Below are 21,334 nucleotides of genomic sequence, written 5' to 3'. Positions count from 1 at the left end.
AAGAGTAAGGAATTCCTCATAAAGATTTACATGAAATGGATACTATATAACAAGGCTACAGGAGACCTTGTTTTTTTATTTTTTTAATTGATTTTTATTGAGCTCTACATTTTTCTCTGCTCCCCTCCCTGCATCTCCCCTCCCCTTCAACTCTCTCCCAAGGTCCCCATGCTCCCAATTTACTCAGGAGATCTTGCCTTTTTCTACCTCCCATGTAGATTAGTTCTATGTAAGTCTCTCTTAGTGTCCTCATTGTTGTCTAAGTTCTCTGGAATTGTGATTTGCAGGCTGGTTTTCTTTGCTGTATGTTTAAAAACCACTTATGAGTGAGTACATGTGATAATTATCTTTCTGTGTCTGGGTTACCTCACTCAAAATAATGTTTTCTAGCTTCATCCATTTTCCTGCAAAATTCAAGATGTCATTTTTTTCTGCTGTGTAGTACTCCATTGTGTAAATGTACCACATTTTTCTTATCCACTCTTTGGTAGAGGGGCATTTAGGTTGTTTCCAGGTTCTGGCTATGACAAACAAAGCTGTTATGAACAAAGTTGAGCACATGTCCTTGTGGCACGATTGAGCATCCTTTGGATATATATCCAAAAGTGGTATTGCTGGGTCAATACCAATTGCTTGGTCAAACAACCTTGAGGAAGATTGTTTCCTAGTTTTCCTCTATCATAGAAGAGAGCAGAAAAACAAGCGGCATCTGAGCGATGGGGAGGGGACTAGGAAATGCTGTCTTAGGGTGTGACGAGGCCATGACACTCATGAATTCACAACTACAGCTGTCTGCACAAGACTGAGCCAGTAAACATTCAGTCATTGATGGGAGAGGGGCTCCTGGGTCTTTCCTGTCCCGGGAGCTTGGTGATCAATGGCCCTAGAAGGAGCGGAAGCCATTGTCTTCCGTGATAGCCACTGGTGACTTCCTTATGCTCCAGTGGTTAAATCCAGTGGGTCACAAAAGAAAAACATGTGGAAGAGGAACTGAGAAGTGGTGGAGTGGGAAGAGGCTAAGAGAAAATGAAGGGATGGGTGTGACCAGAATATATCATATACACGTATGAAAATGCCGAAGAATAAAATTTAAAGAGCTGTTACTTCCTTTTATAAAAAAAAAAGTAAACAGCACTCGGGAGACAGAGGCAGGCGAATCCTTGTGAATTCGAGGCCAGCCTGGGCTACAAGAGCTAGTTCCAGGACAGGCTCGAAAGCTACAGAGAAACCCTGTCTCGAAAAACCAAAAAAAAAAAAAAAAAAAAAGTAAACAGTCAGGATAATACCTACTCTTGAGCAAATCACTCACTTTAATATTGTCAGTATTTCCAATTAGAAGAGGCTGTAGAATATTTAGAAAGATAAGTATCCCACAGCACTTTTACTCTAAGACCAACACCATATTTACCCTGAAAAGCAAAATGTCTTACCTCCTATATTCTGCTCCTCTAAAGAGGTTTAAAGGGTTTCTCCAGACCTTGCATTCTGAAAAACAAGAGTAAAACTTAGTTTGATCAAATGCAGGTAAACTTTCACCAACCAACATTAATACAGTGCCAGGCACATACAGCACAAACATGAAAGAGGTACAAGTCACCCTTGCTCTCGGGAAGCACAGTATCAAATCTAGTTATTGCTGTATTTCTGTTTCAATGACATTTTGTTCATAATTCAGCTACAACCCTTACTGTATGTGATTACCAGCTGCTTTTCAGCTTCCTCTCTAAAATAGGATCTACTAAACTTCATCCACTCTTGCATTCCTAGATCCTATCACAGCTTGTGGAACTGACTTGCACAGCATGAGAATTAGTCATATAAACAACCATCTGAACTATGTGACATGTACTATAGCAGAGATGTTTTAATCCAAGACCAAAAAAAAGTGGTCAATCACAGAAGATTTTACAAAGGCACTGACATTTGAACTAACATTAAAAACCTCCAAGGGGCTTTTTTTTTTTTTTTTTTTTGTGTGTGTGTCTTCCACACAGAACGTCCAAGCTGAGGAAGCACAGAGCTATACTTTGGAGAGATGGCTCAGTGTGTAAGTGTTTGCTGCACAAGCATGAGGACCCGAGTGGATCCCTAGGGCCCAATAAAAGTCAGATAAGGTAGTGCACTTCTGGAATCCTATGTTAGCAAAGTGAAGACAGGCAGATCCTGGGGGCTTGGTAGCAAAATGATGAGCTCCAGGTACATCATGAGACCCTGTCTCAAAAATAATGCTGGAAAGATGACTTGGCACTTGTTGCTTTTTCAGAGACCCCTAGTTTGGTTCCCAAAAACCCATGTGGTGACTGACAACCATTCATAATTCCATTTCCAGGGGATCTAATGACTTCTTATCATCTCCTTGGGCACCAGGTACACACGTGATACATAGACATATAAGCAGGCAAAACACTCATACACATAAAACAAGATAAGTAAATCTAAAAAATGATGTCATTTTACCTTTACCCTCCTGTATGTAGCACAGAGTTCCTTAAAACTTAGCTAAGAAAGTTTTCAACTCCTGACCTTCTGCCTCAATGTCTTACATGCTAGAATTATGAGGGTTTGACACTTTCTGTTTGGTGGAGCTGGGAATTGAACCATGGCTTTGTGCATGCTAGGCACTTCTGGAGATGACAGGCTACAAGAGAAGGGGTCTGAGAGTCTGATGATAACTACTCTCTATACCAGAATGGCTTACCTACATTAACAGGAAAAGACAAGTTTGTCTCTGTGTTTTATCTACTTGGATTACTATGACAAAATACCACAAACTGAGTATCATAACAACAACATTAATTTAATTCCTTATAGTTTTGGAGGCTAGCAAACCCATGCTCAAGGTGTTGGAAGATTTAGTGCCTGGTAAATATTCACTTTCTGGTTTGTGAATGGCACTCTTGTTATGAACTCATAAAGTGATAGGAGTCAATAGCTCTCTGTGGTCTCTTTCCTTAGGACACTAATTCTATCCATGAGAGTTCTACCTTCATGATGTGATCACCTCCCAAGCCCTATCTGCTAACATCATTACATGTGAAAGGGACATAAGCACACAAACTAATACCTTCTGTTGTTTTGAGACTGATCCTCTGTAAGTGAACTTAAGCTTGATTACACAGCTCTGAAAACACCAAAAGGGAAATTACCTGATACATGGTGGTGTCTCATGGTTTCACTTTCTCTGTTGCTGGCAGGAGAACCTGGCTCTGAAATGCTACTCTCTGTTCCTCCTATCAGTGGTCGTAAGTGGCTTATAGACACTTGCTCAATAAAAGATGTGCCATGCTTATGGAAGTACCACCATTCAAATATCTACAACCAAGAGAAACAGCTTTCACTTAAAATGCAATTCATAAATAGAAACTAAAGATATGTTCCCATTCAATTCAGACTTTAAATGCACAATCTCTCCTTGAGTGGGTGAGGGAGCAAGCAGAAGAAAAAACCCAAACCCAAGATTCCCTAAGCATATATGCCACATAAAAGTAAAATATCTTTCTTATGGATTTACCAGGATGCTCAGACAAGCTTAGGCAGTTAAAAGGCATTGTTAAAAGACATTAAAGAATAATAATAGTGAATCAGGTGTGATAGTACATGTCTTTAATCCCAACTCTTAGAAGACAGAGGCAGGAGGACCATAAATACCAGACCAGTAGAGAACAGACAATGGAAAGTTTCAGTAAAGAAAAAAGAGTATCTAATCTACAATGTAACTCTTCATGTGTTGCTGTCATTTGATTTTATCTGCAGCATAATTAAAAACCACTTTAAAGCAATTAGTATTAAGCTAGGATTAAATATCCAAGTTGCACACCAAGTCCACTATTTATTAACTGCATATTAAACAAATCAATTAATCTCTAACATCTCAGAGCCTCAGTTTCCTCATCTAGGAAATTAACTAACAAGAATCGTAAGAAAGTGCTTTCTGACCCAAAAAGTATTGGTCTAATATTTAGCAATACTACTATTATGGGTTGAGACAAGTTCTTCCTCGGGGTGAACTATTTACAAATCAGGATATTTACTTTATTTTATTTCTGTGGCTTATCATTTATAAATACAAACTCTGTTTCGAGACCTTATCTCAAAGATTTAAAAAAAGATCAAAGAAATACTGATTTTTACTAAAGCTGTAGAGCACCACCTACAGATGAGAAAAAAGAACAGAAAAATAGCATAATAAATATTTAATACTTTTATCTGTGGCAGAACTTTCCCAAAGCATACATTAAGAAACCCTAGACCTTAGAGATGTTAATAAACAAAATATTTTACAATATTTTTTAAATTAAAAGCAATATCTTACTGGAGCAAAAAATGAGTTAAAGTCAAATGGCATCCCTTACTGTGCAATTTCTCAGATAACAGTAAGTGCTCCCTGAGCCAATTCCACATTACAAATATTCACGTGTGTTACCTCATTTAGCTCCTATAGTCTTGTGAAATGAGTACTATTATTTTCCTATCTACAGAGAGGCAGCTGGGGCTTAGAAAAGTGAAGGTTAAATTCCAGATATGTCATATCTCTCCAGGGGCTGGAGAGATGCTTCACCTGTTAAGGGCATCAACTGCCCTTCCAGAGGACCAGGGTTCAATTCCCATCACCTTCATGGTGGCTTATAACCATCTGTGGCTCTGGTCCTAGAGAATCCAACACCCTACACTATATAGGCGCTACACATACATGGTGCACAATCATACAAGCAGGCAAAACAGTCATACACATAACAATGAATAAACATTTTTAAAGTTATAATCTGCCCAATGCGGTAAAAATCAAAATATTGCAAGATTTTATATAAAACCTGCATATTCAGGGGCTGGAGCATAGTTCGGTCGTAAAGTGCTTTCTTGTCTAGTACATACAGGCCCTAAATTCCAGCTCCAGCATTGCAAAAATGGACATAATGGTGTATACTTGTACAGCAAAAGGAAGAGGACCAGGAGGTCAAGGGCCACTCTGGACTACAGAATGAGTTCAAGTTAACTAGGTTAAATGTGATCCTATTTCTAAAGGAAACAAATTCTGACACTCAGATTCTCTTGAAATCATTTGAAAAATCAAAATATCAGTATAATAGTTGATAACAGTAGTTGTAGAATAACTCATTTCACTAATTCCAGTATGAAAGATGGATATTTACATATTTGTGCATGTGTGTGGAGGTCAGGTGCCTCTTCAATCACTCTCTACCCTACTGTCTAAGATAAGGTCTCTCACTAAATCCAGAGCTCACACTTTTGGTTAGTATAGCTGGCCAAAAAGCCCCAAGGATTGCTAGTCTCTACCACCCAGAGATGGATAACAGGTATGCAAGCATTCCCAACTTTTTATGTGAGTGATGGGAATCTGAACCCAGATTTTCATGTTCACATGGCAAGCATTTTACTGACTAAGCCATCTCTCCATACCCTCATTCATTTTGAATTAATAACAATCATTAACATTTGATCATTAAACTTCTAGTCCATCTTGACCAACCCTCTCCCCCATTATACTATACAGGCCTTTTTAAAATTACATTTGTGTGTGTGTGTATGTGTATGTGTGTGTAAGCATACAAACACACATGAGTGGAGATCAAAGGACAACTCAGGATGTCAGACAGACTTGGCAGCAAGCACCTTTACCTGTTAAGTCATCTGCCGTCCCTGTATACAAATTTTTAATACACAATGAATGAAGTTGGGCATGGTAACTCACCCCTGTAATCTCAGCCCTCAGGAGACAGAGGCAGGAGACCCACCTTGGGTTCCAGACCAGCTTAGGCTGCATAATTAGACCTTGTCTCAAAAAGAAATCTAATATATAATTAATACTACCACACTCATAAAAGAAGAAAGGGCAATGTGGTACCTCCCAAACTTGTTTCTCTAGGCAACTTTTTCCAAATATCAAACACATTTTGGAAATCCTGACAAACACTTATAAATTTGTAAAAACATAAACAAACTTTAAGTGAGGATCAAAACAGAAATGAAGAAAATGAAATCTACTTACAAATATTAGTCCAGATATCAAAGAAGATGTCCCTGTAAGTGCCACATAGAACTTGGGTGTCAAGGAACTTAAAAACCCTGTCACTGTTAAAAGAGAAACAGCAGAGTTTTTACAAAGTACAATTTAAAGTGCATTATAGTTATGCAAGCATCTTTAGATGGAGGGAGGTGAGCAGCACAGAATCCTGACTTTGATAAGGCTATGTCCAAATAAGTCAATAAATTGAAAATACTGCAAGTAAAAAATGTAGGTTATATCTCTAATCTTCCAAATGCCATAGCATAGCAACATAATACCTTGGACAGCATTGGTTGTTTACTCTCCACATTGTATGAATGGTGAGTGGGAACAGAGGCTTCCTGCCGCTGCCCAGCATCAGAGATTATGTTGCTAGGATGGGAAAAGGCAAAAATTCAAAATTTCTACTATATGCATCCAGTTTTTCCACTACCGCAAAGCTCAAAATTTCTAAGCTGACCAGCCTAAGTCAATAACTGTCCATATTAATATCTAAAGTGAAATTCATTTGAAAAAGTTAGAAAAACAAATGGCACACATTTTTTAAAAGTGATTTTAAATCCCCATTGTGGCACAAGCCTTTAATCCCAGCACTCAGGAGACAGAGACTGCAGATCTCTGTGAGTTCAAGGCCAGAGGTCTACAAAGCGAGTCCCAGGATAGACTTCAAAGCTACACAGATAAACCCTGTCTCGAGAAACAAAAACAAACAAATAAGGAATCTCCGCATGTATATAAAAGTGGGATTACACACTGCTGTTTAGTTAAATAAGAAAGTAAATCAAAATGAGGCTTAGCATGTAAACCCTAAAATCAGTCTCTGCAGTCAAAAAAAGAAAAAAAGTCAGCTGGGGTACACTCCTTTAATCCCGGATCTTTGTGAGTTCAAAGTCAGTCTGGGATACAGAGTGAGCTGCAGGGCAGTTAGGGTAACACAGAGAAACCCTGTCTTGAAAAACAAAGCTAAACAACAACAAAAAAGAAAATCAAAAGTCAAAAATTAGATTAACTTAGCCTGCTTTTCTAAAAATCTAAAAACAAGTCACAAAAATTTACACTAGATCTATAGTAAATATATAAGGATAAAAAGTTAAGCATACATTTAAAAAGTGGTCTAATATAACCCAGACCATTCTCAAATTCATTAGTAGCTGAGAACAGCCTTGAATGACTAATAATCCTGTATTTACCTCCCTTTAAGTGCTAGGATCACAGGCACGCATCAGCATTCCTGGTTTAGGGGTGCTGGGAATTAAATGCAGAGCTTCCTGCACGCTAGGGAAGCACTCTACCAAGTAAGCTACACCTCTAGCCCCAATTTTGAATTTTACAAGAAACAAAAAAAATCTGTAATAATCAATGTTCAACTAAATGGTAAATGTATTTAAAAACATAGACAATGAAACCAAAGTTAGCAGGTTTGGGAGTTCAAGTCTGAAATTTTAGCATTCCGGAAGCTGAGGCAGGAAGATCTCCAGCTTGAGGATTTCCTGGACTATACAGATTGACAATGTATAAAATAATTTTCTTTAAAGCCAGGCCAGAATGGACCAGCCAGTTGTGGTGCACGCCTTTAATCCTGGCGCTTGGGAGGCAGAGGCAAGCAGATCTCAGTGAGTTCCAGGCCAGCCTAGTCTACATGATGAGTTCCAGGACAGCCAGGACTGTTACAAAGAGAAACTCTGTCAAAAAAGAAAAAAAAGAAAAAGAAAAAGAAAGAAAAGAAAAAGAAAAGCCAGGCTAGGTAATATAAACTTCTAATTCCACCACTTTTATAGTGGTGCTCAAAGGACCAGGAGTTCAAGGCCAGTCTGGCTACATCCTGCCTCAAAGCAACAACAATAATAATCCTAAGTAGGAAAATAAACAACAAACTCAATGAATAGCATTTAATGAGCACACAAACTACCATTAAGCACTTCATCCACCTATTACAGACAAATTAGATATCCTCTAAAATGTTCAAAGCATTTCAAGACATTATCCCACAGTGTTTCATGTCATCTCATGGAGTAGAAAAGGGAAACCAGTGCCTTCTCACAGGACAGAAAAATTAATAAGAGTCACCATCTAACAGAAATACTTGATCTTCTTCCGAGGCTGCAGAAATACTGCAGTAACACCACAAAAGGCCCAAGACCCCATGCTCTTATCTTGCTTATGGCTAAGGAATAGCATCTGCAGAATCTGCATGATCAACACTGCTTACGAGTCTTTACCTTTAGCCCAGGCTACATACCAAACATTGTACAAATGCTGAAAGAACATACTAAACAAACCCACTGTTTGCGCTTCTTCCCTCTCCCTTTCCTGTACTATTTTATTATTCATGATAAAGTCTGAAGGCTAAAAAATATCACGAAAAACGTTTCTTAACAGAACCCTCTTACAATAAAAGTATGGTCCATTAAAATCGTAGTACTTTCTATCTTGCATTACAGATGTGTTGATTTTCTGGGTGTGGGTTCGTTCTCTAAGTTTGGCAGCTGGAGACTCAAAGGCACGATTTTAAAGGGGCCCTGCAAATGCTAAGAACGTATATAAACTGTGTGTCCGTGTCTGGGAACGCTCTCTTCTGGCTTACTACCTGAAGCTTGCAGCTTGTCAGGTAGCTTTTCCAGCGGTAATAGAGAGGGCGAGCCTTCAGAACTCTAGGGAGGGGCCGGCAAACTGCAGGGCAGGTTTGACAATCAGCTGCCCGGTTGGTGTGGCCCGAAAGGAAATAATAATAACCCACTGGAGCATGCAACACCGATTCCTTCTCCAAAGCCCTCCATGACTCCCCGAGAATCTCAGATCTTTGGTGCTAGTCCCCGACCGTCCAGGAGGTTTGGGGCCTCTCACCCGCTGTCACGTTGTCACACAGCCTCAGGGGGACCCTCAAAGCGTAAAGCAGCCCCAGCCCCGCCAGGAACCACAGCGTGGAGCCCGAGTTCGCCAGTCCGGCCTTCAGCCGCTCTTTCCAGCCCAGCGGCGGGCCCAGGCCCAAGCCGGGAGCAGGTGCATGGGGACACCCCACAGCCCGCGCGGCTTCCGCGAAGCATTCCCCGTCCGCCATCTTGCGGCTCCGGCAGGCGCCGGGACCTGGGAGGGGAGAAGGGCAGGAAACCGGAGTTGGGAATCCTGGGATAGTGGCGGACTGGAAGCCGGCCTCTGTCAAGGCTGACTCCTGGGGAACGGGATCGAGATCTGGAAGGAGACGGAGCGCGTCCTCAGACTGAGGGGCTGCCTAGTCCTCTAGGAGGGCGGAGCCGATGGCGGCACTGATTCTGCAGGAAGCGGACTCAATGTGGCGCGGGAGGGATGTGCTTTGGGTTCCATACGAGGTTGAGGGTCACCTTTCGCCCCGCTGCGGGGCTGAAAAAGTACTGGTGTTTCCTAGAGCCGAGCAGCTCTTAGCGCGCTGGACTCGGAGGCCTCGGAGACCATCGGGACCCGGAAAACTCAGAGGTGTAGCCATTGCTACTTGACCAGAGGGAGCCCAGGCGCCAAGGTCAGTCGAGACACGCCACCGAGCTTCCAGGATGAATGGGCAAAGGACTGAAACTCAGTGAGAAAGAAGTTCAGACTCCAAGGCTTTGAGGGCAACGCCGGCTTCCCAGAGCGTTCCCACTCCGGGCTGTCACGCCCGCGCGGAACTGACATGGCGCCCTCTTGGCCGGAGCTTCCGGGCGGGTCCTTCCGACGGCCCCCTTGGTGATTCCACCACTCAGCTTCCTTCCCGGCCTGCCTCGCGCCGGTCGCCGGGCTGGGCCAGAGCAGCCAAGATGGCCGACTTCGAGGTTCGGGTGTCGGATGAGGAGAAGGTAAGGGGTCCGCCTCTCTCTTTTACCTCCTCCCCCGACGGGGCCCAGGGGTCCGAGCTGGCAGCAATGGAAAGCCTGGCGGTATCCGCAGGAAAAAGAAAGTCGTTTCCCGGTGTTGGCATACTCCCTCTGCACCCGGGACGCTTTCTTCCTTCAAGGGGCTTTCCTTTGCCTCACGGTGGCCCCAGTTCCCCATTCCTCAACTCTTCTTTTCATTCCGGACCGATCACAGCCTTCCTCTAAAAAGAGAAGACAACTTCAGCTGATTGACTTTTATCTGTACACCCTTCTTGTAATCCTAAGAGAGGAAGAGAAGGTGATGTTGGGACGTGTCATACAGCAGTTATTTTGCCGCCTTTGGCTGTTGGGGCTCACCCCATCCCCCCATTTATAGGTATGATTGGGGTTAGTTTGGGACGAGTCACTTCCTGATCAGAGTAGCCTCCTTAACTTCCCTTTTGCTCCTCCTTCCTCAGGAAGTGATTTTGCTGTCAGGACTCCTTGACAGGGAGAGGTTCTCTGGTGTTGTCTATCCACCTAACTACACACCCTGGTCTTTTCTCGGCTAGTGACGATTGAATTAATTCGATAAAAATAAATCTGTAAAGCTCAGGACATTTGCTTAAGAGTTTGACCAGCACCTCTGTGCCTGCTGCTGATGTCTTGTGTGCACGTACGTCCCCAAGGTGACTCCATCCCTTCTCTTTTAATCTTAACTATAATTGTTTTCAGAGTAGTTTTTGGCTTCCTCTTAAATAGTGAGGAATAGCCAATCGACTTTTTTTCAACTCCAGAAAAGTTTGGTAGTAAATAAACCTTACATTAACATGTTCAGGTTAAGCGAAATACCCAGCCCTTTTTTGGTGTTACAAGACAGGGTTTTTCTGTAGCTTTGGAGCCTTTCCTGGAACTAGCTCTTGCAGACCAGGCTGGCCTCGAACTCACAGAGATCCCCCTGCCTCTGCCTCCCGAGTGCTGGGATCAAAGGCGTGCACCGCCCGGCCCAATACCCAGCCTTTTGGATGACCTACTGTGTGTGGTGTCTGGTGGCTAGGTTTGCCAGAATGCAGTTTGTGTACTCAGGTCTTTAGAGGTGGCTTAAATACAAGGATGCCTTATAAGTCACATGGAATAACTTTTTCTGACAACAGCATACGTTTACTAAACAGCTTGTCGGAAAAAGAAAGAAGTGTCTGGCTCTTCAGTAAGCACAGCACTTCAGGGTTGGTAGAAGTTAGATGGTCTCAAAAGATAACTCCTTATGGGACAAGAATCTGTCTTCTGTTTCCTGCAACGACTGTTACAAAGTGTTCTATAAAATCTGCCCGGGTTCTTATAGTAGTGAAAACATTGGCGATTGTTGAGGGGAACATATTCCGTAAAGAATAATTTGACATATATCTCTGTATGTATTTTTAAATGCTGAAAAAGGTGCATAGCACCTTTACAAACCTCTTCACAGGTTTGAGGGTGGCAGTTTGTTAGTAGAGCACATAACACATGCAGTGTCCTGTGTTTGAACTTCAGCATCAGCATCACAAAAAATAAAAACCCACAAATAACAAATCTTATTTGGAGATTGAGCATCATAAATGTTTAAGACTTAGGAAACAGAAAGACATATCTCAATTAATAGTCGAATGAAAACTATAACAAATGTTTATTCTAAGGCGAGGACTTCGGGTTCACACAACATCAAGCTAGAGTGAAATTTTATTGTGTTTCTTAAGGCTGGGTCTTGTGTGGCTTATGTGAGCCTCCAGCTCACTATATAGCGAAGGATGACCCCCACCCGTCGCCGCTTACCTCCACCTCTTAAGTAGTGCTCTGTTGCTCTTATAGGCATATGCACCACATGTAGATTTGGTGTTTATTTGAATAATGATAGAAAAAGCAAGTCATAGTTTCAAAAATATAGTTTCAAATATATTTACTAACTAGTAAATCCACCCCAGAAGTAACCATGAGTTTTATTCCTGTTGTAGTAAAGAACTTGTTTTTTGTTTTGTATTTTTAGGACAGAGTCTTGCTATGTAACCCTAGATGGTCTGAAACTTGCTGTGTAGACTGGAGTGGGCTCCAATTTGTCTTCTGGCTTCTGCCTTCCATGTGCTGGGATTTTAGCCAAACCCCCACAATGCTGGGTTTAATAGAGTTCTTTTTTTTTTCTAATTAACTACATTTATTGGTGTAGATAATCAAGCGTAATGATACAGTAAAAATTCTTATGGTTTGAGCCAGGCATGGTGGTGCACACCTTTAATCTCAGCACTCAGGAGGCAGAGGAAGGCAAGTTCAAGGCCAGCTTCGTCTACCTGTGAGTTCTAGGACTACAGTACAGAGCCCCTTAAGAGTTGAGTTCTATTAGATTCCTTTCCCCAGACAGACACAGTCATCCCTCTTGAAATCTATGGCAGAAAGAAAGGGCTTTGGAAGACTTCCTGGTCTGGGCTTCTTACCTTGGTCTGCTTCTTATAACCTTCAGATTGATTTTATCTGAATTCAAAACTTGAGAAAAGGTAGGGAGAAAGGCTGGATCCGATGGTGTCTGTCTGTAACAATCCCAGCTCTTGGGAGGTAAAGACAAAGAGGATTAGGAATACAGGTTTATCCTTGGTAACAGGGAGTTTAAGACCAGCCTATATGAATGAGACCCTTTCACAAAAAAGGGGGGGTGCATTTTGAGAAAAGATTTTTTTTTCCAAGATATTTACTGATTTGAATGCCTTGGAATTCATAAGCAAGTACCCTTGCAGAAATTTTTGCATTAATTTTCAGTTTGTTTACTTAGATTTTTTTTTTTTTCTTGAAACAGTCCAGATTCTGTAGCCCACACTAATCTGGAACTCACTTACGGCCCAGGCTTTAAACTTACCTCTGTCTTGGTATCCTCAGTGTTAAGCTTAGAGTCATGAACCGCCATATACAGCGGTACAGACTAATTTTAAAATCAATATAAAAGATATTCTTAATCGTTCCTGGCCTGGTGGCTTAGACCTCTAACCCAACTGCTTCAGAAGCTGAGGCAAGAGGATAGAATAATTTAAGGTCTGTTCAGGCTACAAAGCAAGTTGAAGTACAACTTTGAAAACTTGATGAGACTGTCTCAAAAATGAAGTGAAAAAAAGAAAAAGGAATGGGAGATGGGCTGAATATAGAGGTCAGTGGTCGAGCACTTGCCCGGCCCCTAGGACCAATCCCTTCTCTAAGAAAATCTAGGATTTCCATTTTCTTCTTTCTTGTTGAAGACTTCAAGTGCCTTTCATTTGGAATGGGTAGTGTTTTGTTGTTCTTTTTGTTTTAACTATGTCTGTTGTGGTGTCAAAAGAAATACTTTTATTTTCGTTATGTTTTCTGAAAGCAGTAAAGCTTTCCATAACTTTGGCATTTTGGGGTCTCTGATTTTCTTTAAAAAGCAAGTAAAATCACTTTTCAACCAGCTGCCAAAACTCTTATCACTTTTAAAGAGGAAGTTGGTTTTTTCACTTCTGCGTTGTTACCTGAAATGGTCAGAATGAGCTGCCTAAAGAAAGCAGGAAGTGAGAGGTGCAGTAATGGGCAGAGAAATGCGCTAGTCTTGCTGCCGTTGAGTATCTGGAGACTAGTCTAAGTGCTTTTGCTCTTCAGTTAGCTTAGTTTTAAAAGCTTACCAAGACCAGATGCCCCAATTAGGAAGTTTGAGGTGTGCCGTGAATGACTTTTTTGAGTTCTCTGCCTTATCTGTTTTCTTTATTCATGATTCAGCATTGGTTTGTTGGTTTTTTTTTTTTAATGTTCTTCCTCTGCCCAGCCCACCAACAATGAAGAGAATTTGATTAGTGTGTCTTCCTAATGAGTAAAATATGTGCATACACCTTAAAAATACTCAGAAGGGCATCTGTGTGCTTTTAATCTAGACTTTGGTGTCCTTTGTAAGAATTTGTTTGGTTTTTGTTTGTTCCATTGGATGTTTGGGTTTTGAAATAGTCTCATTCTGTAGCTCAGGTTGTCCTCACATTCTCTGGGTACTCCTCTTTCAGCTTTCTGGGGTGCTGGGATTACAGGCCCAAGATTATTGCGCATCACATCTGGTTTAAGGCATTTGTTTTTTAAAGCTTTTTGTCCATTTGCTTTGTTTTGCTTTTAAAGCAAGATATTAGTATGTAGCTCATGCTAGCCTGGAATTGGATATGTGACCAAGGCTGGCCTTGAACTGTCTCAGCCTCCAGAATGCTGGGATTAAAAGCATAAACCATTGTGCCCAACTATCTGCTGCTGCTTCCTCCTCCTCTCCTCTAGAAACAGTTTTATCAACTGTTTAGTAGAGATGTAAAAAAGCATAAAGAGGGCCAGTGAGAGATGGCTCAGTGGGTAAAGGTGCTTGTTGGGCAAACTTGGCAACCTAAGTTCAGTATCCGGAACACATGTAAAGGTGAAGGGAAAGAAATGACCTCACAGAGTTGTCCCCTGACATCCACTCATAGGCTTTGACACATGCACACACACCCCCTACTTTAATAATAGCAACAGTTTTTAAATCTTGTAAATAGAAACTAGGATTTAAGAGCTTTGTTAGAGCTCAGGAAAATCTACTTTTAAGCTGGATATCCTCAATTATATACTTTTCAGGATGAGCTAAATCTTTGTAGGATGAAGTAAGCTCTGAGCCTTATTTGCCAGGAGTCTCTGAGAACTCATCAGTTAACATTCATTTTATCACTTTCATCCTTCTTTCCCCTTAGCTCTGCTGTTAGTAGTAATCTTATAGTTCATTACAAAATCCTGAACCAGAAAACAAAACCTAAACAGCTATAATTCATGTGACTATAGGTGTATTATGATTTCTTCTAGAACATTTAACTCTTTTATTGGAGCCAGCCTTGGTGCTAAATGGGGTAGTATAATTAGTCATAAAATGTAGACCCCGCGTTTGTCTGTGTCTTGGCCATCCCTTTTGTACTACACTGTTTTCCATGAAGTGTGAGTGAAAACCCAGAGGGGACCACTTAAGGAACTATAAATAAAGTATTGTGGTATGGCGGAACAGAGTGATTCCAAGTGTTAGGAGACTGTTGGTGCGCATGTTTCCTTCTAAACTGGGGAGAATTAGGTCAGAGTTCTCCAACAAGGTTTCCTGAGCTTTCTCAGTCTAATAAAGAAAGTTCTCTTGAAAAAATTGAAACATTAAAGTGTTCCAGAGGTTCTTAGATTGTCTGCATTCCTTTGTTTGCTCTGATAATGGCAGAGTTAGTTCCTTGGTAACTGGAATCGTGCCTTTTTATCTAGTGCTTAGCACAGCACCAAGAACACAGTGCAGTTATAGTCTTGATTGTATGAAGAATCCAGCTTCGTTAATTTCTCCCTTTCCTCTTATGAAGTACACTTTTCCCTAAGTATTTCTGACAGTCTCCAATGTCACCTCCAAAAATGTCTCTATGGTTTGAGTGCCTTTTTGTGTGTCGTTATGTCTGAGCATTTGCTGCCATTACGGTGCTCTGCCATGCCACTGCTGGGAACGTTCACACCCCCTCTCTATACACAGCCGGGCAACATTTTCCTAGTAGATCTCTGTAAAGCTGCAACACCTTGTAGATGCCACTGTGGCTATGTAGGTGTACCTGCAAGGAGCCTTGCGGAGACCCTGAGAGAAGTATTTCCTTTGTTGACTATTAGTCCTCTCCTTTAGAGGTTAAAAAAGAAAGAAAGAAAAGAGTTCATACAAGTAAGCATTATTTGTGCTTTCCTATGTCCCATGTACAAATTTCTTACATCTCCTAGCCAAAAATAAATAAAGTCCTTATATGGATCGTGAAATTAAAAACTGTAGATAGAGGAAATTAGTCATAATAGCAAAGACAAAAGACTACTTGGTTTTTTTTTTTTGTTTGTTTGTTTTTTTTTTTTTTTTTTTGGTTTTTCGAGACAGGGTTTCTCTGTGGTTTTGGAGCCTGTCCTGGAACTAGCTCTTGTAGACCAGGCTGGCCTCGAACTCACAGAGATCCGCCTGCCTCTGCCTCCCGAGTGCTGGGATTAAAGGCGTGCACCACCATCGCCCGGCTTTTGGGTATTTTTTTTAACTAGATTTCAATATCCATGTACTATGCCTTTTCTCCTTTCGTTACCTACTGCATGTGGTCAGTGTCTGCACCTGGTGTTTCCAGGTTCTTGGCATCTTATTTTCCAGGAATTAAAATAAACACATGAAGATTTGCAATGGAAGAAAATGTAATTGAAGAATGAAGCCATCACACAAATCAGAAAGAAATACGGTCAATCTTAGAGCTGCCACATGAGTGAGAATACTCAGGGGCCCTAGGGCTGCTTTTATGGTTTCTAAAGTAGGAAGGAGTTTGGGTACTAGAGGATGGATCTAATTGGTTCCCTTTTTTGATTGACAATGTTGGGTTATATTAGTCTTTGCACATCAGTGTGTTTGTCCCATCCCATGATATGTTTGATTTGATTTTATTCACATCCCCAATTATTCATAGTCATAAGGTGGTAGATTTTCCCCAAAAGTTCACTTAGAAGTCACAGTTTACCTTATTGGAAACGTGCATCCAAAACTAATTAGGTTGGATATCAGTCAGCTTCATGTCTTCCCTTCCCGAGATGTTCTGAAAGAGGAGTTTTTGCTGATTTGTCTAGGGGAGAAGAAACTTATTTGGAATGAGTGGAAATCCTAGTTGGCCAACAGGTTGCTAGGTGGGCTGTTAGAAGAGGGATATGTGTGTGTGTACCTAGTAAATTCTGGTTGAGGGCCTTAGGTTGTCAAGTACATTGATACAAAAGGATTGTATGTAGGCCAGGTATGCCTTTAATCCCAGCACTTTTGAGGCAGAGGCAGGGAGATCTTTGAAAGTTCAAGACCAAACCAGTTGGCCCCAATGGCTACATAGTGAGACCCTCTTTCAAATAAAACAACACACACACACTTGTATAGTTCAAGCCAAATGGAGTTCCAGGTTGCAGAGCTATTCCTTATGTTTGACTGTTTCATCTTCGTCAAAGCTCTGCAACTTCACCTTTCTATTCATCCCTCCATTTTTCTACTTTTCGGTGCTGGAGATTGAACATGGTGCCCTGTTAGTGCTAAGGAAGCATCTTTCCACCGAACTCTATCTCCAGCCCAAAAGACCCTTTTTCCTTTGTTGTTTTTTGTCTTGTTTGTTTTGTTTTTGTTTGTTTGTTTGTTTAATATGCATTGGTGTTGAATCCACTAGAACTGGAGTTACGCACAGTTGTAAGCTGCCATGTGGGTGCCGGGAATTGAATCCAGGTCCTCTGGAAGAACACCCAGTGTTCTTAACCACTGAGGTCTCATGTAGCCCAGGCTGGCTTGGAACTTGTATAAAAGGATGATCCTCCTGCCTCCACTTCACAAATGCTGCGATTGTAAACATTTACTGCCACATCCTGTCTCTAATTTCCACTTGATCTGTCCACATTCCTTCTACCATTGTTTTCTTTGGGGGTGGGAGCTTTTACTTTTCATTGTTTGTATATCCCTGTATGTTTGGTAAACACTCCACCACTGAGCTATATCCCCTCTTTTTTTTTTTTTTTTTGTAGTTCTTTGCTCAAGTGCCCTTTCCCCACTGAGCCACCCCCCTCCCCACGTGCCCTTTTGTTTGTATGTTGTAGCCCAGGCTGTCTTTGAACTCAAAAAAAATCTATCTGCCTCCAAGAGAGCTACTTGTTTATTTTGTTTTTTTGAGACAGGTTCCCTCTGTTATGTGTCCTGGAACTTGCTACATAAACCAGGCTGGCCTCAAATTCAGAGATCCTCCTGCCTCTGCCTGCCTCACAATTGCTGGGAAAAAAGGAATACATCCCCACTCCTGACTCTTTAACAAGATTTTTGGATATTTTCATTATTGTTTTTTTCAAATTGTGGTATATGCGAGGGCTTGGGAGGGGAGATATGTCGTCATGAGTGTAGGTGCCCTGAAAGTCCAGGAGTTGGATCCCATGATTCCATGTAGCTGGAGGCCTGCCCCAGTTCCCGTGGGAGCTGGGAACTAAACTCAGATCTGCAAGAGCAGCATGTACTCTCAGCTCTGAGACATTTCTCCAGACTCCTTTCACACTATGCTTAAGCATGTGTAATTGTTCTCTCTGCCACTAGCCTTTCCTTCCTTTCCAGGGTTACTAGAAATTCTTCACAGCTCTGTTACTCAGTTTTGAGCAGTATGTAAAATTTATTGCATGTTCTAAGTCATTGTGAGGTGAAATATTCATCTGAGTGAACCATGTGTTGCTATGTCAGACATGGTGTAGCATAATAGCAAGAAGGCTGCATCAGAGATAGGTGGTGGGCTTTTGAAATGGAGGGACTTTTCCTTGTGAATTGTTTTTGCATTAAGATAACCTTTTAAGTACTTACTATGTGTTAGGTTCTTTATAAATATGCATTCCTGTCAAAACATCCCTAGGAATAAAGTGAAGCTTAAAAAGACAAAGAACAACAACAACAACAAAGGACCAAGTGTCCAGAACTAATAATTAGTAGAGTTCATACAATGTTGTCTGGTTTACGATTAATAAAAACTCAGGGTCAGAAACGGATTCAACCTGAAGATCTGAAAAGTAAAACAGCCAGTCACTGGCACTTAACTCAACCTCAGTCTGAAATGGCTATTCTGTCTCCTAGAATCTCAGAATGAGAGTGTATCTGAAAGCTGTCTCGCCCCGTTTTATATTCCTCTCTAGGGATGGGATCAAAGGCATGCACCACCCAATTTTTATGGCAGCGAGAGTGGCTACTGGGATTAGAGGTGTGTGACATTGTGGCTACTGAGATTAAAGGTTTGTGTTATCATAATCTGATTTATAAGGCTGACCAGTGGGACTTTTTTACTTTCAGATTTTCAGGCAGTCTTTATTAAAGTATAATTGAATGCCACTACAGTTGGCAATCTGCCTTTGAGCTTGTTTCCTCCTTAGGACCTTGACTCCTTTGCACGGGTGGTAGAAAGTGAGTAGAGATGCTGAGCATAACCCTAAACAACAGAACAGGTTGGTACCATGGCAACATAAATACCTTCATAGCTGTTGAGATATCCAGATGCTCTGATGGCATCATAATTGTTGTTAAATCAAGGTAGTGGTCTTTTCAGCTTCTTTAAGTATGCCACCAGAAATTCTTGCATAAAATGTGCTAAAAAGCACTTTGAGAATCGTGGGTTTGATTAGAACAGTTCTTGCCTACAGTATCATTTCTGGTGAGTTTCTTTTAAAAGCAAATTTCTAGGTTCTGTCCTAGACCTACCGAATCAGAATTTCTGGAATCAGTGGTCAGGAATTTATTCTTAGTAAGTATTCTGATAATTTTTTATAGCATCCAAAAACTGAACTTGCAATGTTTCAAAATCTAAATTCTCTGCCTAATATGCTAAATAGTTTGATTTATCAGGATACTAAATCTATCTCTTTCAGGGACTTATATTGACTAAGTTGAACAAACAAATTGTAAAAATGGAATAACACAATTTAATAGATACAAAAGAGGCTATTTTTTCTAGCTATTGTAGTCACATGGAAATTATAATTTTAGCACATTTTTATATTTATTATATAATATATACATATATTCCATCCATCCCTGTAGTACTTAGTATTAAACCTAGACCCATGTCCATGCTGTAGAAGTGCTCTGCCACTGGCCTGTATATGCAACCCTTTTTTTGTTTTGTTTTGTTTTTTGTTTTTCGAGACAGGGTTTCTCTGTAGCTTTGGAGCCTGTCCTGGAACTCCCTTTGTAGACCAGGCTGGCCTTGAACTCACAGAGATCCGCCTGCCTCTGCCTCCCGAGTGCTGGGATTAAAGGTGTGCGCCACCACTGCCTGGTGCAACCCTTTTTTTTTTTTTAAAGATTTATTTATTTATTATCTATGCAATATTCTGTGTGTATCCCTGTAGGCCAGGAGAGGGCACCAGACCCCATTACAGATGGTTGTGAGCCACCATGAATTGAACTCAGGACATCTGGAAGAGCAGTCAGTGCTCTCAACCTCTGAGCCATCTCTCCAGCCCATGCAACCCTTTTTTTAAATTTTATTTTGACTTTGTGTGGTTTGCCTGCATGTATGTATGTGCACCACATGAGTGCCTAGTACCTGCAGAGGTCATAAAGGAACAAGCAGTCTCCTGCGAGTAGAGGTCGTGCACTACCATGCGGGTTTTGGCAAGTTCTCTCACCCACTGAGCCATCACTCCAGCTCTTATTCTTTACTTTTTTTTTTTTTTTGAGACATCATTAAGCATTTAATATGTTACCTCAGTGCAAAACTAAGAATTGTCCAGGATGACCTGAATTTATGGTCTTTCTGTCTACCTCCTAAGTAGCTAGTATTGAACCTGGCCTCTCGGTACTTTTTGAATCTGAAGTTGGAACCAGGGACATTATCTATGTGATCCAGAAATTTTGATGGCATCTTCTTCCATAACAGGTATATATACAGTAAGGTACACCACTAAGATCAGGTGAAGTTTTGTGTAATAGAAATGAGTGGGAATTTTTTTTTCTTTTTAGGCTAATTTGTTATTACATTACTAGGGGAGCTTTTACAGGGCTCCAAGGAAGCCCCTATATCTCAAAATTGTGAACCTTATAGTTCCTTCTTCAGTAATTCATACCTTTTTAAATTTTTTTTGAAGACACACTCACTAGTAGCCCAGACTGGCCTCAGATTCCTGTTTCTCTCCTTTCTTCTGATTGTAGGCGTGTATCAACACACCCTCCTCTATCCTTCCGCTTGTAATTTCCCTGTAAAAGTATCTGAAGTATTTTTGCAGAGTCCAACTTTAAAATCCCACCTTTCTCTTCCTTGTAGATTTTTTTTTTTACCAACCTAACCCATATATCCATCTCCTTCCTCTTAAGATCTATGCCCTATAATCTTTATACTTTTGATTTGCCAGTTCTGATTTGTAGTTATTTTAGACCTTTTTAGAGTTGGAGAGACAACTCAGTGGTTAAGAGCATGTACTATTTATTACAAAGGACCTGAGTGTGTGTTCCAGCACTCACGTTGAGTTGCTCACAACTGCCTATAATTCTAGCTACAGAGTGTCTTTTTTTCTGGACTGTGTGGACACAAGCACCCATGAGCACATGGCCACACACATTTACACAAAAGTTAAAATGCATCTTTGAAGATAAATAAGTAGTTGTTTTTAAACGTCCCTTATTAAAGGCTATTATTGCTCATGTAAATTTATTTGCTAACCTGATAAAATATACAAAGATTGGAAGGGTGAAGTACTTAATGTGGTTTATCTTGTGTTATTTGTATCCACCATTATTTGCACTTCATATTAGCTGAAGGTAGTGACTTGACATACAGCCTTGGCTGCTGAGGAAGTTTTGTAAAAGCCAACCCCTACTAATTCTTACACTGCTGCCTGTCAAGAGAGCTGTCACATCAAAATCTCTGCAGGTCGAACCCAGGCATCTGCTCATTTAAATCCCCCAGTGATTTCAATGTTAGAAGCAAATGGAGTGTTTCTTTTCATGTTCTTT

General features: G+C 41.0%; 2 protein-coding genes across 3 annotated transcripts in view; one reads left to right on the top strand and one right to left on the bottom strand.

Moving 5' to 3' along the window:
* St7l (suppression of tumorigenicity 7 like) overlaps nucleotides 1–9,593 on the bottom strand; it is a 60,373-nt gene extending 50,780 nt beyond the window's left edge. For both annotated transcript variants that reach the window (XM_057793214.1, XM_057793213.1), the window contains exons 1-4: nucleotides 8,870–9,593; nucleotides 6,008–6,090; nucleotides 3,147–3,312; nucleotides 1,431–1,485 (exon numbers count right to left, since the gene is read on the bottom strand). In XM_057793214.1, coding sequence (XP_057649197.1) covers nucleotides 1,431–1,485; nucleotides 3,147–3,312; nucleotides 6,008–6,090; nucleotides 8,870–9,083 — 518 coding nt within the window. In that variant the 5' untranslated portion in view covers nucleotides 9,084–9,593. The remainder of the gene's footprint in view (nucleotides 1–1,430; nucleotides 1,486–3,146; nucleotides 3,313–6,007; nucleotides 6,091–8,869) is intronic.
* A 99-nt stretch (nucleotides 9,594–9,692) lies between these two features.
* Nucleotides 9,693–21,334, top strand: part of Capza1 (capping actin protein of muscle Z-line subunit alpha 1) — a 42,746-nt gene continuing 31,104 nt past the window's right edge. Inside the window, exon 1 of the mRNA XM_057793215.1 lies at nucleotides 9,693–9,831. Coding sequence (XP_057649198.1) covers nucleotides 9,793–9,831 — 39 coding nt within the window. The 5' untranslated portion in view covers nucleotides 9,693–9,792. The remainder of the gene's footprint in view (nucleotides 9,832–21,334) is intronic.

This window comes from Chionomys nivalis, chromosome 18 (genome assembly GCF_950005125.1).
Source record: "Chionomys nivalis chromosome 18, mChiNiv1.1, whole genome shotgun sequence".
Taxonomy (NCBI): domain Eukaryota; kingdom Metazoa; phylum Chordata; class Mammalia; order Rodentia; family Cricetidae; genus Chionomys; species Chionomys nivalis.
The sequence above is the reverse complement of the archived record's forward strand: the minus strand, read 5'-3'. Positions and strand labels throughout refer to the sequence as shown.